Below are 15,405 nucleotides of genomic sequence, written 5' to 3' on the forward strand. Positions count from 1 at the left end.
TGATGCAGAAACGCAGTTTACAAAAGCTGAAAAGTCAAAATAGAAATGCAATAAATGCATAATTTCTTTCAAGAGAACTTTTTTTGATTGTTGGGTATTAAAGCGTCAGGACATCATCTTTTGTGGTTCATTGGAATATGTGGTTAGAGTTGGTGTTTGAGGCAGATGAGAGTTCAATTTTAGCCATCAATTGTGTTGAAAGAAATTTGCCAACAGGGACCTAATTCGGTCATATACAATTTGTACGGTTTTCCTCTAGTATATTTATAATAGTACAATGCCAAACTTTCGTAAAAAAGACAGGTTCCATACAATTACACGGGATCTTTAGTGTAATTTTTTTTTGTGGTAATTCAGTGTCATTTTTATATTTATGTCAAGTGTCTTATTTATTTAAGTTATCAAGTGTCTTCGATCGAAGGGTTCAGTCCTGTTTATATTGCTATTTTTTAAAACTTTTGTACAACAAAAAAAAAAGATAATTTTGATGTATTTGAGGTAAAAAAATATATATTCAGCAAAGAACGTAAAGGTGGTTTATGAGGAATTGATATATGTTGTTTCAAGTAATGCAATGCATCAAGGAATCGAATGGGAGTTTGTGAGCCGTGTGAAATACTAGTCCTCAGTACCAGTAGTGTATTTAAGGGTATTCATACTGCTGTAAATTCATGAATGGCTGTTTTGGGGATTTGGAATCTGCTCTGCAGTCTGCACTCGCGCTGTGCCTGCCTGCATCTGCTTGTTACTACTATTATCAATATTTATTTAGTGAGGAAAGAAAGAGCAGAAATTTTGTCAGACAAAGGGGTTTAAAAGGTCCAACAAAGTGACAGCTGAGACGTGTCAGAGTGCCTTTATGGTGAAAATTTGTGACGGAGCGGTGGGGTATGGCGGTGGTGGTGGCCACTGGAATTGCCCACCGATTTTTCAACCCCAGGGGTCAGCGGGTCAGTAGTGGTCACGGACATAGGAATCAAACAAGCACAACTTTGCCAATTTGGCCCTATCCAGGCACCCTTTTCAAGAAGCTTTGGGTTCCCTTCTTTTTTCTTTTTTTTTTTCTTTTCTTTTCAAGAATATTTTCCAGCAAAAGTTCCGTGAAAGCGTCTTTGGATTGCTATTTTTCACTATTTTTGAAAGAAAAATTGCTTCATTTTCGATTGCTATATTTTTTAATTATTTTTTATTTTACATATATTAAATTACTACAATAGTTTTTCTTAGAGGTGGTAATTTGTTCCAAGTCTCAATGGGTTATCCATGCCCATGGGGACTTTGGACGGGATGGGTACTGGAATTTGATATTGGGTTTAAAATGGGACAAATCCCAATTGTACCCATTAATTGATGGGAAATTTTGGGAAATACTTGGGTACCCATTGGGTTCAAATAGCAAGGGTTCCGTTTGGATTAATTATTTTTTGGAGTGTTTTTGAAATATTGTATTGTAGCAGTGTATATGAAAAATTTTTACTATAAATTTTTTTGAAATATTTGATATACTAATATAGATGAGATGTTTTCTGCGTTATTGTATATTACTATAACATTGTACTTGAAAAAATTATTTTTTGAAAAAATAGCCAATCCAAACGGAGTCTTGATTCAAAAAGTATCTTTAACAATTTTTATAATCATACCAGCAAATATAATCTAGCAATCTTCCTAGTCATTATCCACAAGAATTTCTAGCATTTTAGTCAGTTTAGACCTGTCATCCTCGGACAATGATGAGCATAAATATTCAACACCCTAAGTGCCTTGGCCATCTTGATATATGTTGGAATATGGCTGTATATCTATCTTTTCCTTTATTTGTTAACCCAATTTTTGGTGAGAATCCTGAGTATAAAGCACTTGCATGTTTATTTAATAAAACTAAAAGAAATTTAATAAATAAAAAATATTAAAGTTATATAAAAAATTAAAAATGAATTAAAGAAAAAAAAATATGTAGAAAATAGATTTGGGTATTGGGCGGGATCAATCTAAACCCATCCCAAAGTGATCCCGCCCAAGTTAGTCCCAAAACACATGTGGGTAAGGTTGGACCCAAACCCATATGACTCGGTTCCATCTCAAACCCAAGCAAATCCCGCCCATTTTGCCACCTCTAGTTTTTCTACAACGAGTGCTTATACAAAAGTTTCTGCTTATACATACTAGTGTTATTGGCCTGGCTGGAATCTTTTGCAGTTCTGTTTTGGGTTCGTTTGGATATACATATTATTCTAAATAATATTTCGCTTGCATTATAAACACATTTCTCAACCCACCTTTTTATATTTCACCTTTTTATATTTCCAATCAACTTTTTACCTCACATACATCACATCACAAAAAGTGTTACAGTAATTATTCCAAATAATATTTCAAATAATACTCTATCCAAACAAAAATATGTTGAGGCACTAGAAATTATTTCCTTTCCTTTGAATAAAATATGAAGTGCCACAGGATAAAATCATCCACTGCAAGGATGACAAAGACAAAGAGGTTAGGTCAACTAAAAGCCATAACATAAAGGTGGTTTATAGACATGGGAGCAAAAAAAAAAAGTTTTTTTTTCGAAAAAAAAGAAAAACATTATAGAAGCAAAAACTCCGACCTGCCGGATTCGAACCAGCGACCTAAGGATTAACTGTTCGGTTTCACAACTACAGTCCTCCGCTCTGCCAACTGAGCTAAGGTCGGAGACGCAATACCTGCGCTGAAAAATTACATCCTATGGATGACTTTTAAATTCGGCCAGCCTGTTGGGCTCTATATGATTTGGTCCATGAACGAATACGATTGATTGGACGTAGAATCCGCGTGATTATAGAAGGAAGAAGTCCAGAGAACACACGAAAATTACCAAACTTTTGACTAATAGTAGACAATTGCTTTGAAGCTTAAATGTGGGGGTTGTTCCGTGAAGCTTCCATAGGTGACAAAATGAGCAGCTAAATGACGCAAAATGTAAAGATAAAGAAGCAAAGTAACTACCTGAACGAAGCAAATTTGTGTCTCTAGCCTGCTTTCTAGCTCTGGTCCGTTAACAAAAAACCATTGGACTATTTCTTCTTACCAATTTTTTCGGCGTATAGGTGGGCCGTTTTCAGTTTGAACCAAATCCGCCTTTTTTTTAATGGCAATCCACTTAAGGTACAGGTCCAGAAACTGCACAGAAGAAAAATAGGAAATTACCGCTCTTAACCAATAATTCTTCCAAATCTATTTTTTTTAACATCTCAAACATAAAAAAGTATGATACTATTATACAACTGCTCGTAAGTTCAAAATTCGACACTTACACATAATGCTGCAAGCCTGCATCTAGATTTAATATATATATAAGCATGTTGAATTAAGCATCAGCATGTTCAATAAAGCACCTTGACAATTTCTGAACATCCTCCAACTGGAGGGGAAAAGAAAGAGAGAGAGAGAGGTAAAAATCACAGTCGTCCAAAGGAAGATGGATTAAGGGATTTTCTGATATTGTTAACTATCAATATTTGCCCCCACGGGTAGTTCGGCCTGGACTAGTCGTCAGTCTTTACTGCAAGGTTTTGGATTCGACTCCCGTGAGGTAACTCGCTAGCATCATTGGATGAGGCTTTGCTAGCTTTAGGGATTAGTCTGGCCAAATAAAGGATGAGACACCCTAAGTGGAAAAAAAAAAAAACCATCAATATCTAATATTTTAAAACCATCTTCAATTAAAGGCAATTGATGAATTTTTTCTAAATCTTGGTGACACCTACCAACTTGTGGCTTTTACGTGTGAATAGCCCAATAAGTTCGTGGTTACTTCCGACCCACATCTCCTCTCGTCAGTATAGTCACCAGGAAGCGGTGTGGCTACTTCGGGCCCAAAGCTCCGGCTATCTTTAGTAGGAATTTTCCTGTGTCCAGCATTGTCACCAAGAAGCCAAGCCCAAAAATTTTTTTCCCATGAAATATGTTGGAAGGATTGCAAATGAAAGTTTTTTGTTCCTTTTTTTTTTCCAAAGGTTTTTACCTTTTTCCTAGTTAATTACTCTAAGGCGTCTTGTATGGAATTGGTCTGAAGGAACCAGCAACGGAAAAAAAAAAACACATGGATGCTACAATTATTCGTGTTAAGGGAAGAAGTAGGGATCATAATGAATAATCGCAAAGATATGATGAACATTATACTTGGATGATAAAATTTCGAGAACCGATGGATCCATTGAGATTTAACTTGCAAATCATCAGAAATCTTGAAAGCCTTTGGCTTTATTTTTGTCTCTGAATCCCACATGAACAACGCACACGAGAAGAAAGAAAATATGATCCAGGTTCTAGTTTTCTACTGAACAAGTCGTATCAAATTGTACCGACACTCCCATTATTCCAATAGGAGCCAAGAAGCATAAAATATTTAGCAGATACAAAATTTCTGCTCATTGAAAACGCCACAAAAGAGAAAAAAAATTACAAACCGTGGTCCATAATTCTGTTCCTGCTGCTTGTGCATGTAATTTCCTTCTACATTGCATCATAACCATGGTCCATAATTCTGATAGATACCAACCTTAGAAAATAAAAACATGCTTGTACGATACAACTAGGATGAAAAAGTCGTATGGCATTAAATACTAGTCAGACATCAAACGTAGGGATGAGGAAAAATCGAACTACTGTTTAGCGTATTTCTTAGAATTGTGGTCGTATTCTTGATTGAATTATCTTTGTTGTCGTCTCAATAATTCAACCAAGAATACTAACTGTATTACTGGTTCTCAGTAATGGAATTTAGCAGTGATGTACTAATTGGTAATATTAGGAAAGCAACATTGCTGACATTTATTTTCATGGGAATGCCTGAGATTATGAAACATCTTTTACTCGAAAAATGGTATAAATCCAACTTAACACTCTCCAAGATGTTCTGATCTTCCGACCGTGTAAATGTCTTTGTTCTTTGAATATTCGTTATTCATTAATCGTATGCCCCACCGTATATTTTGATTACCAAGTTTCAGTTTAAAAGTCAAGGGGACACAAACCTACTATGCTATCTCGTATCCAATTGTATAGATTTGGAATAAAGCAATTTGAAGACATTGAAAATTCTGACTTCTGAGAGACGATTTTCTACACTCTTTGTTTCCAAGATGCCGCCTACAAAATAAACAAGAGTTCTGTTAGGCAGACATGATAGAAGTTGAGTATTTTGCCCCCAGTCCTGGTGATAGGGATGAAGTGTATTGGACTGCCCCTGCTTCTGGAAAATTCACTTTTATGTTAAGTCTGCTATGACTCTATTCAGGCAGCCTGGTAATTGAGTTAACCTGCATCACCTAATTTGGGGTCAAAAATCTGTGCCATGCTACCCTTTATCGTTTTGGCTATTATGCAAGGTTTTTAAATTTTTTTTTTGGGTAAATTAAAAGTTTGAATGGGTTCAACTCCGGTCATGATCAAGAGTCAGAGTATGCTTTTGGAATCATAAGTTGCTTATAAGGGTTCTTACAGTAGCCCAACAACATAGTCACGGGATTCGAACATCCGACATTTTGTAATAAAGTGATCCGTCATTACCAATTAAACCAATTTGTGTTGTCTTTTAATTTTTTTTTTTAATGCAAGGGAAGGTTGACAACTAAAGATAGATTAAAGGCTTGGGGCCTGGGGGATGAAGATAGATTCTGAGCTTTGTGAACCCTGTCAAAACACTGCTGGAACTATGAAGCATTCTTTTTCTTTTTTTTTTAAACTGTTCCGCTTCTAGCAAGGTGTGGCAAAAACTTCTACTAACTCTGCGTGATACCTATAGCTCCACTAACATGGCACAGTGAGCTGCAATGGATTTGTACTCACTGGAAGACAAACTCATTTCCAGATTCAATAGGTTAAAAGACTTGTCTTCTCTGCTGTAATTTATCAATATTTGGAGGAACCAAGAATCAGTCTATGTGTCATCATATCCCTGCGTCTGCAGTCAATATTGTAGCTGCTGTTCTTACCTCTGTTAAGGCTACTGTTGCTCGATGGTGCAAAGGAAAATTGGACTTTGGTCATGGAACTTGGCCTGTCAAGTGGCTGCTTCAGCTAATGACTTATACAGAGTATGGTAACATAATTGGAATCTTTGTACTTTTTCTTTTCTAAAGGATTTGGAAATTGGAGGAATGTGATTTCCACAAATGAATGCGCAAATTTTCTTTATTATAACCAAGAAAAGATAATCATACATTTGAGCTGATCTACAGTTAAACCTCATGAAGACGCTCCCAATTCACCACATACATCTTTGATCTTTTTTTTTTTTTTTTTTTGGTGTCATTACTTCTTACGTTCTCTATCAACTACTGCAGCTATATTACAAATACAATAACATGATCATTACATTAAATATTTATTGCCACAAACAAAACAAAATGGATTCCGCTTCCCAATCTTGGAGGCTTGGACGCTTCAACTACTCTTGCATCTATTCTTGGCAAGTGGACCCATCTCAAAACACTCCAGACAATTAAAACAACTTCATATTTTTTTTTTTGAAATTTTTAAATAAGGAAAGAGTGAAATTTAAGAAAACGGGGATTTGGACCTTCTAAATCCTGAGGCTCGACCTTGATATATTCTTTTATTAATTTAAAAATTTTCCCCCCAATAAGACCTAGCACTCAGGTGTATGGGTGTGGTCTCTACTAGGATCCGCGCAATAATCATAAACCTTGTAGTTCCTCTGGACCCATGCCATGGCTGCATATTGCTTGCTGCTCAGCCCACTAGGACCCGCCGGAGAAGCAGATATAGAGCGGCAAGTGGCAGCGCCATTGGTGGTGCAACCACCTAATTTGAAATTGTTGTACCTCCCAACAAAGGGCTGGTACTGATAATCAGCTTTGTATTTTCCTTCCTCGGTGGCCCATGATGATGCATCCCAAATCGAACCGTACACCCACATAGGTCTTAGAGGAAATGTGGCATCACTTTTTCTTGGGTATCTTCTAATTGGCACGTCGTCGACAAAAAATCTGAGAATCACATCATAAGAAAATTGTCACACACGTAAACAAGAAAAAAATTGTTTAAAAAAAATGAACATGAATGATTGCTATATATGATGGCGATGAAGCACATGAGGATTCAGAAAATGTAGCTGCGTGTAAATTGCTTGTGATTTTCACTGGTCATTTTCAATCCGTGTCAGGTCACAACTAAATGCCATTCTTTACTTGATGCATGAATCGACTAAAGAATTTTTTTTTCAAGATTAGTAAATACACAACTAACAAGAATTGTAGGTCACACTTACTACTGCCTTTTTCTTTCACCAAATTAGAGTAATATAAGCAACTTCTTTCTTTTGTTTTTCACCAAACCTGTCAATTCAAGTATATTTACTCTTGCTCAGCAGCATGAAGAAGTTTTGTGCTTTCTAGAGACGGACAAAACTGATTATAGGACATAAAAATATCGAAGTAGGACTGACCTGACGTTGGACTTGGAATATATATATATAAAAGTTACCCCTCCGAGACTTTTATTTCTAAGCTGAAGTAAATGTTCGATATGGACATATCTTGCCATGCTATTATTCCATCGAAAAATTAATTAGGTCCCTAGCCCTACATGCATGAGTGAACAGTGATATCAAGTACGTATAAAGTAATTTGACAAAGTAGGAAATAGAGGAAAAATAATTGGGAGTGTTATAATGATGAGAAACTCAATTGGTATTATGTATGTGTTATAAAGTATACTGCGGCTGACATGATTTCGTTAGGGCTCCAGAGTATAGCATAGTTGTGGAAATCTTTCGTGGGGTCGAACCAAAGGTGAAACTTCATCTCCCTGCCTACAATGTTTCCATCTCCACTTCCTCTCATGTAGACGTTTGTTTGCAATGTATATGGCTTATCAGTAGTTGTCCCGAGAAACTCGATGTCAATCTCATCATGGTACCCGGGATAGTCCTCGTTGTTTGAAAGCTGTCATTATGCACAATTTTTGCTTAATATACTAATTAGGTTAGTTAAGCACTTGGTACGTAGGAGTATAAATTTAGTTAAATTCTCACGTAGAAAGATGTAATGACTCCAGCTGTATAACCAGGTTGGAGCTTGACGGCAGCACCAAAATAACCAGATCGATATCGGTTGAGGGATTTGAATCCGCTGCCTGCATGCAATTTGTGAAAAAAGAAAATGCAATGATATTACCATTGTGAGAGAGGCCAAAAAAGGTGCAGCTAGCTAGGAAAGTGCAAGTGAGACATGATGATCTAAGTTGTGTAGGACCTAATTATCATACCTGAGCTTCTATCAAGCCAGACTGTTAAAGAGCCTTGCTCGATCCTTTGATTCTGAGGACCCCAAAGGGTCCTAAAGCCCTGGTTAAACCCTAGTGAAGCAACTCTTGAACTAGGGTAGTAGCCCGGGGAAGGTGGATCGCCCTGAGCGTTGGTTGGAGGGAGCAGGAAAACTATGAAAAACGAGAGAAGAATCAGGGCCATAACTCTTGAAAGAGCGCACAAAAATGCGTACGAAAAATTGGAGCTAATGTGCCCTGTTAATAATGCACCAGATGTATGAATAAAGTGTAGTGGAGAACTCATGTGCTTGTCCTCGAATGGAATGGAATTGCAAGGGATTGAAGGAGCTATAAATAAGGAGAAAGCATCGGGGTCCTACACTTCTGCCATAGAAATGAAGTAATAACTAAGGAGGTCGCACAAAGAGACAAAAGTCGCAAAATTTTCAATATTGTTAAATATCAAGCTGGAGAAGAAACTATCAAGCCGTATCTTATTCGTTTCCATTTTTCTTTCCTTTTGTTTACGAGAAAACTTGTGTGGATGGAAGTGGAACTTCAATTCGGTTTAGATGATCTCTTTTTAGTTGCCTAGTAGTAGTTTATTGCTCAACGCGTGCGTGGCTTCTAGTTGTGGAGCAGATCCATGATAAAAATCAGAAATTTTGTCATCTAACTAATTTTAACTTGGTTAGAATATTTAGAAGGACCTAATTAGAGGAACTGAGTAAGTTTATGCAACAAAAGTGCCTCTTAAGATACATTTTAATCAAGTCCATTAGTTTTGTTAATCCTGAGAACGTTATTCTGCAAGATGCTTCATGAGAAGTTAACTTGGTGTGAGCCACCAACTCTGTTATAGTTGTATGTATGGGTCATGCCAGTGGAATGGAAGCTCTTGCCTTTAACCAAAAAAAAAAAAAAAAATTCAGAAATCTTGATTTTATGCTTCTAGACTTAAAAATCTTGCTAGTTTGCTATATATTAATTTGCAAACTATAAGTCGATTCATAAACTCCTGAGCAAAGCCTAGCTACAATTCCACCACTCTGCTTTTCTTGATCATATTGGATGAGTAATTCATCATTCACACCTTTATTTTCTTCCCAAAAAAAAAAAAAAATCTTCAGAGCTAATTATTTTGGGTTGCAAATTATTCCATAATATAATAAAATTAGGTTGCAAATTGGCACCATCTTGAAAATTTGAAAGTTAGTATAACGTTACTATTGAACTTTTATTTTAAGAATTTCAGAAAGTGACCACTTGTCCTAATTTATTTGGAAGTTACTAAAATTAGAATCTTGAGGCAAATGGAACAAATTACACTCTTTAATTAACCTCTTTTATCTACTTGTGATGGGATTCCCTATAAAATCTAATTCGCCGGTCACAGTACTGTCTCTGGCTGGAGCATTATTGTATATCAACAAAACTCAAATTACCTCGGAGGATTATCTTCTGCTGTCTTATTGGTGTAAAGATATACACTACTTAAAAGAACCACTTTACAATAATATATCTGTTTTCCAGATTGATTAATTATTGCCCATCTCATGAAACAATAATAAAGAACAAACAGCAAGGCGTGGTCTGAACTTCCTTCTTCTGAAATATAAACACAAACTTACACGTTTCGATATAGCTGCCGTTTTTCTGCCCCCGTGACAAATAAAGGGCTCGCAGACATTTGAAACATGGGGTGTAGATTTTCTGCGTTCAAGATTTTTGTAATTCTTCACTTTTTCTTGATGACTACGGTACATACGAAGATTTCAAATCTATACGAAGATTTTGTCAATGGGGTATACATCAATTTAACGAAAGAATTCTGTCCCCACAAATTCGAAATTACAAGGAGTTGGCTTTCAGATTCTGCATTAAAGATGAAAGATCCAAGAAAGAAAGAAACCCTTAGATTTCTTCTTGTAAAGCGAGGATACAAACATAGAAAACTACCATCCAATCCAAGGATTAAATTGAATTTTGTTACCATTCAAAGTTCACGGGTTTTCATATTCTTTTGACATGAGCGAGGGAATACTACTCGAACTCTACAACTTTCATTCGAACCTATCCAAATGCAATAGTCTACACATTTTTTTTATCAAGCACATGAGAAGTGGACATGCTAATTCCTAAATTTCAATTGTTGACAAGATAGAACATTTTTTCTGATTCTTTTTCCTCTTTAGATGAAACACAATAATGTCCCAACACACCATCTAGCCTATCTCTTGTGTATGTCCCAACATAAAGGAGTCTGAAGTCTGAACTTCCTTATCACCACCTATCTAAAAACAAGGACATTAATTTCCATTCTTGATATTGAAGACTTGTAGACTAGAATGGATGAATGACTTCTGCCTATTCCTGAGACACCATCTGGAAGCCATGTTAGCTATGTAAGGTATTCAGCAATTTCGTTGGGTTTTTTGGAGTCAGAGATAGAATTTTGAGTGGGCAGAGCTGTTGTTTTCCTAGCATTGCCTTGCCATATACATTTAATATATGCATTTTCCCTACATTGCTTTTAATGCCACTGCTATTTTAATACACAAATAGGGACATATGAGAAGATATTTTTTTTTTTAACCTCAAATAAGGTCTTCCTGTAGTACTGATTCAGTAGAATTTGTGCAAAAACGGTCTACCATTTTATTGTTGTCCATTGGCAGCCCGTAAATTCTAATCTCACTGGGAATGAATTATGCACAAATTCACTTCCAAATGGTACATGAAATTATTTACGAAAAAAAGAGAAAAGAATGCGCTAAGATCGATTTGCAACTTCTAAGTGTGAAAGCATATCGTACTAGTCAAATAACCATCTTCATTATCCAGTCCCACAAGGAAAAATTTGCAGACATGGAAGCTGAAAATTTGGGTCATTATGGCCATTTTTGTTGAAGGGGTTTTTTAAGCTTAGAAGTTATGTAGAAGCAATAAATTGATCCAGCAGTTCACGGCACAAAAGCTACTTTCCTGGAAATCTCAATAACTCACGGGCAACGTTTGAGCAGATCGATTTTGTTTAGGTTTCTGTTCAAGATGTCCATCCTGTTTCCTAATTAGTTAGAACTAAGATTTTTTTGGGACCTTATCAAATGAAATGACACTTAACAGTAGCTTTTCTTCCATCAACTTTTGCATGATTTTAAGACATCTATAATTAAGCATGCAACGTCATCAAGCTTTTTGCTCTCAATTTTTTCTTTTCTCTTTTTTTTTTTTTGGGTGGGAAAGATGGAGGTAATATAATCACGAGTGGTATGATTGGTGATTGAACCCGCCACCTATAAAGTCTAAAAGACTTCGAAGCTACAACTTGAATGTATTTCCTGTACGGATTTTGCGTATATTTCACAGCAAAATACTTTAATGTAAATCATTGGACTAGATTGGGTGGGCTATAACTTTCATCAAAATCATATAATTAATTTGCTATCTTTTCTCAAGCGTATTTTATAGACTGCGACAGAATTTTGGAGTTTAGACAAAATGGTTTGTTCAACTGTTGGCCGGCCATGCCCTACTTGACTATGAGTGCATGGGTCCTTTCTGCCGACACTTTGAGAAGCCTTAAGATGCATTTTTCCTGTTAGTAATAGTGATCTTGATTTGCACTCAATATTAGGATGAATTAAGTTATCAGATGATTCGATAAGTTTTTCCATTTATTCTTCAAAAGAAATGGATCGAATTATTTAGAATTGAATGCTCAATTGTGGATAAAGTTTTGAGTAAATCTTATATACATTAACAGTGTATACACTGTCATGGTTGGATTTATGACATGTGTGCAAAAGTTGAGTTTCAAATTCAAATTTTGCATAGTTATCATTCATGCAATGCTAACAGTGTATACACTGTCAGTGTAGGAAAGATTAATTCTAAAGTTTTCCTCCTCAACTTTGTATGAGCAGAGCCGTTAATAAGAAAAGCTTTTCTAGCTTTATTTCTCTGTGTTTGTCCAATTTTGAAAGAATTTTTTTGACTGTTTACTCAATCTAAAATATTCCATATATTTTTTAAGTATTTTTTTATTCTTAATTTCTAGAGCGAAGCACAGATGATGGAGTAGCCTGTGGAAGCAATTGCAGTGTTTTGAAAGTAGTTAAATGCAGAAGAGAAAAAATGATTTTATAGGGTGGACATAGCATGCTTGCCGACTTTGCTAACACCGTTCTAAATGTTTTCTTCTTTGATGGATTTAACTTTTGGGTTTGGTTGTTTTTTTCTTTTTTAATTCTTTGGGTGATTAAAGTAGATGGTTTCAGGTAAACTATTTCTTTTTTTTTTTTTTTCCCCATTTCTCTGCTTGGAACTAGATTAGTTCTAAGATAAAGATATTGCTTTACTAGCGCCATCAAAGCTAACATCATCGAAGCAACATGTGAACCAATCTAATCTGGATTGGGCCAGAAGTGTTTTTTTTTTTTTTGGGTAGGATGCCAATCTGTTTTCCTAAAGTTTAGGGTTCAAAACTCATCATTTTCTTATCCTTGCAGCTGGTAAAGGCTCATGATCTCCTCTTAATTTGAAACTGCACACCAAAGAAGAGTTCCTAATGGTTTTGGAGTGATGACTTCAAGCTACTAAAGCACAAGTACGCGAGCATAATTAGTTTGAAAAACATAGCCGTTTGGATTGCTATTTTTAAAAGTTTTTATAAAAAAAATATACTATAACAATTTGATGTATGTCAAGTAAAAATGTGATTGAAAAAAATGTGTTCATTATAAACATAAAATTTTTTTTTTCAAAGAATCACAATCCAAACATGGGTAACTGTTATATTTAAAATGATTTATTAAAAAAACACACTTTCGGAAGTGGTAGTAAAATTTAACGTGTCGTACTTATTGCTAACATGAAAGAAAGGAGAAATAATAGTGGCAATTACAGCTTGGAATTGATTAATTAGTCCAAGGGATGAACATCGACTCCTCTTCAAATTTGATTAATCAGATCAAATCAAATGATGACAACCCAACCAGTACTTGCGCAAAATGCACAGTTAGAGCCCCGAAATGGGAAAACGACGATAGGGATTGTGAAGTTACAGTTATTTAGCATCCTAGGTTGATTGCTGGTACCAACGTTGGCTCAAATCTGAAGATATGAAAATCGTGAAATCATTTAAGGCTATCGCCCCCTTCCAAGTACCAACGTTGTAACCTATGCCTCCTCAGGGCTTGTTCTGCACATGATTGTTCTTTGTCACTTATTGCTCAATAATGAATGTAGATAATGGTCTACCCTAAACAAAAAAAAAACAAAAAAAAAAAAACTTTTAATCAAGGATGAAGACGTTTTGGAGGAAAAAAAAAATTGAAGTAAAGGCCTGGGGATAGAAATAATTATGAGTCAAACCACCCAATCTCAATAAAAGTTGGGGGAAACTATACATTGCCGACTCCATTTGCCTCAACATAAAAAAAAAATTGAAAAAAGAAGAACCAATTAAACTATGTAGTTTAGCCTAAACCACGTAATCCAAGGAGGTTCACAAATCAAATGGTTGAATAATTCTCTGTTATTTTGCCTGCAGTGACCAATCTAAATAATCGACAAGCTAGTAAAGGGATTGTAAACGTATAGGAATGTTACAAAAATTCATGTGTAAGTTAGTTATGTAGACGATATTAGTCTAAATGAATTAAGAAATTTTGTCATAATACGCGCAATTTTTATCATTCTTTTTTTTGTGGGGGGGGGGGGGGGGGGGGGGGGGTAAATGAGTTTTGTTCATTAATTTAGCAAAATAAGTAAAAGTAAATATTTTGTTCACGAATTTTGTGACAGTATGTTCAAACACTGAAGACCACATATATAAGTTGTCATCGATGATTGAATTTAGACATAAGAAATGAGAAAAAGGAGGTGAAATTTTAGTGTACATTAATATATAGTTTTAATATCAAAACTGATTGAATAAGTTGAAAGATAAAGAGTTTAAATGGATAGGATCGTGTATGCACGGATCACAGATGTCTATCTGATCACCTTCTAATATGCGTATGATCGAGTGGATCAGATATCTGCAAAACGCGAATCAAAGTAGATCAGATTATGCAAACTTTCGAATTTCTGAATCATTTTGAACACCTCTACAAGCTATAGATATATATATATATATATATATTCTGGTTGCAAATTGATTTGAATATGTGAAAATTAAATTCTGTAAATGATCCCAAGTTCACCATACACATCTTTCTTCATAATTTTCAATCTTCATCTGTGCGACGTGACATCCATCGCTGCATGACTGTACTGAATGTGAGCAATTTTGAGCTTATCACCCCTACCTTAATTTGTAGCTTCTACGAAAGAAATATGCAAGTTAATTGACTCTATGCGGTATACATATGAACGCACTTAGATGAACTGGTTCGGCAAGTTTAATAATTTGGTGTCAGCTTCTTCCTTTTTTTTTTTTTTTTTGTCAACACAGGGGTGTCAGCTTCTTCCATGGTTGCTATAAATATACTTTTTACGTCAAGAAAGATTTCAACAGACAAAAAAGATCCGGGGCCTAGATCAGCAACGATCAACTGATAAATTTGTCTCTTCGGAAATAGTTATGCTGATATCAGACGCAGGGTCGTACGAGACAAATGCCGAATTAGATTTTTGTTCATCATAATCTGGCCTTGGGCTCCATTAAGAAAACCAAAACAATCAGCAGTCCCGACAACAATAAAAGGAACACTCAAACACTTATCTCCGATGTGTGTTTTTGTGTTGACAGAGATCAGAAATGTGGGTTCAAACAAAATTTGCTGCGGCTTCAAGAAATGAAGGACAAAGCATGGGTTCGTTAGTGATTTTTTTTTTTTTCGTATATTAATCCAAACAGAGACATCCCATATTACGAGAAAACATGAATCTTAAGTTGTTGATTTCTGGTATTTGAATTCAATATTGATCCTCAAATCGTGGATTGTTAACCTGTCGTTTGGAAAATGAATTTCTTTTTTTTTTTTATCCTTTGGCCTGGTTCTTGGGATGCTTAAAGCAGAATTAGTGGCTTATATTTTGGAAATGTACGTCCGAAATAAACGATTGGCATCATTTTGGTAAGTTAATGATGCTACTAATGAAAATGAAGAATCTGATTAT

General features: G+C 35.5%; 1 protein-coding gene and 1 non-coding gene across 2 annotated transcripts; both read right to left on the reverse strand.

The window, feature by feature from the left end:
* Positions 1-2,605: 2,605 nt before the first annotated feature.
* On the reverse strand, positions 2,606-2,697 carry TRNAY-GUA (transfer RNA tyrosine (anticodon GUA)). The gene is given in 2 exon segments: positions 2,606-2,641; positions 2,661-2,697. It is a non-coding gene; the product is annotated as a tRNA-Tyr (tRNA).
* A 3,455-nt stretch (positions 2,698-6,152) lies between these two features.
* LOC113707151 (xyloglucan endotransglucosylase/hydrolase protein 31) lies at positions 6,153-8,613 on the reverse strand. The gene is made up of 4 exons (XM_027229324.2): positions 8,278-8,613; positions 8,045-8,145; positions 7,738-7,955; positions 6,153-6,998 (listed from the first exon to the last, which is right to left on the reverse strand). Exons 1-4 carry the CDS (start codon positions 8,579-8,581, stop codon positions 6,638-6,640), a joined length of 984 nt encoding a protein of 327 aa, XP_027085125.1. The 5' UTR covers positions 8,582-8,613; the 3' UTR covers positions 6,153-6,637.
* Between the last annotated feature and the right edge of the window lie 6,792 nt (positions 8,614-15,405).

This window comes from Coffea arabica, chromosome 1e (assembly GCF_036785885.1).
Source record: "Coffea arabica cultivar ET-39 chromosome 1e, Coffea Arabica ET-39 HiFi, whole genome shotgun sequence".
Lineage (NCBI taxonomy): Eukaryota > Viridiplantae > Streptophyta > Magnoliopsida > Gentianales > Rubiaceae > Coffea > Coffea arabica.

Coding starts and splice junctions, on each gene's coding strand:
- LOC113707151 (XM_027229324.2), bottom strand. CDS start 8,581: ATGAGTTCTCCACTACACTTTATTCATACATCTGGTGCATTATTAACA. Junction 8,146..8,277: donor CTGGCTTGATAGAAGCTCAG/GTATGATAATTA, acceptor AATTGCATGCAG/GCAGCGGATTCAAATCCCTC. Junction 7,956..8,044: donor GAGTCATTACATCTTTCTAC/GTGAGAATTTAA, acceptor GCATAATGACAG/CTTTCAAACAACGAGGACTA.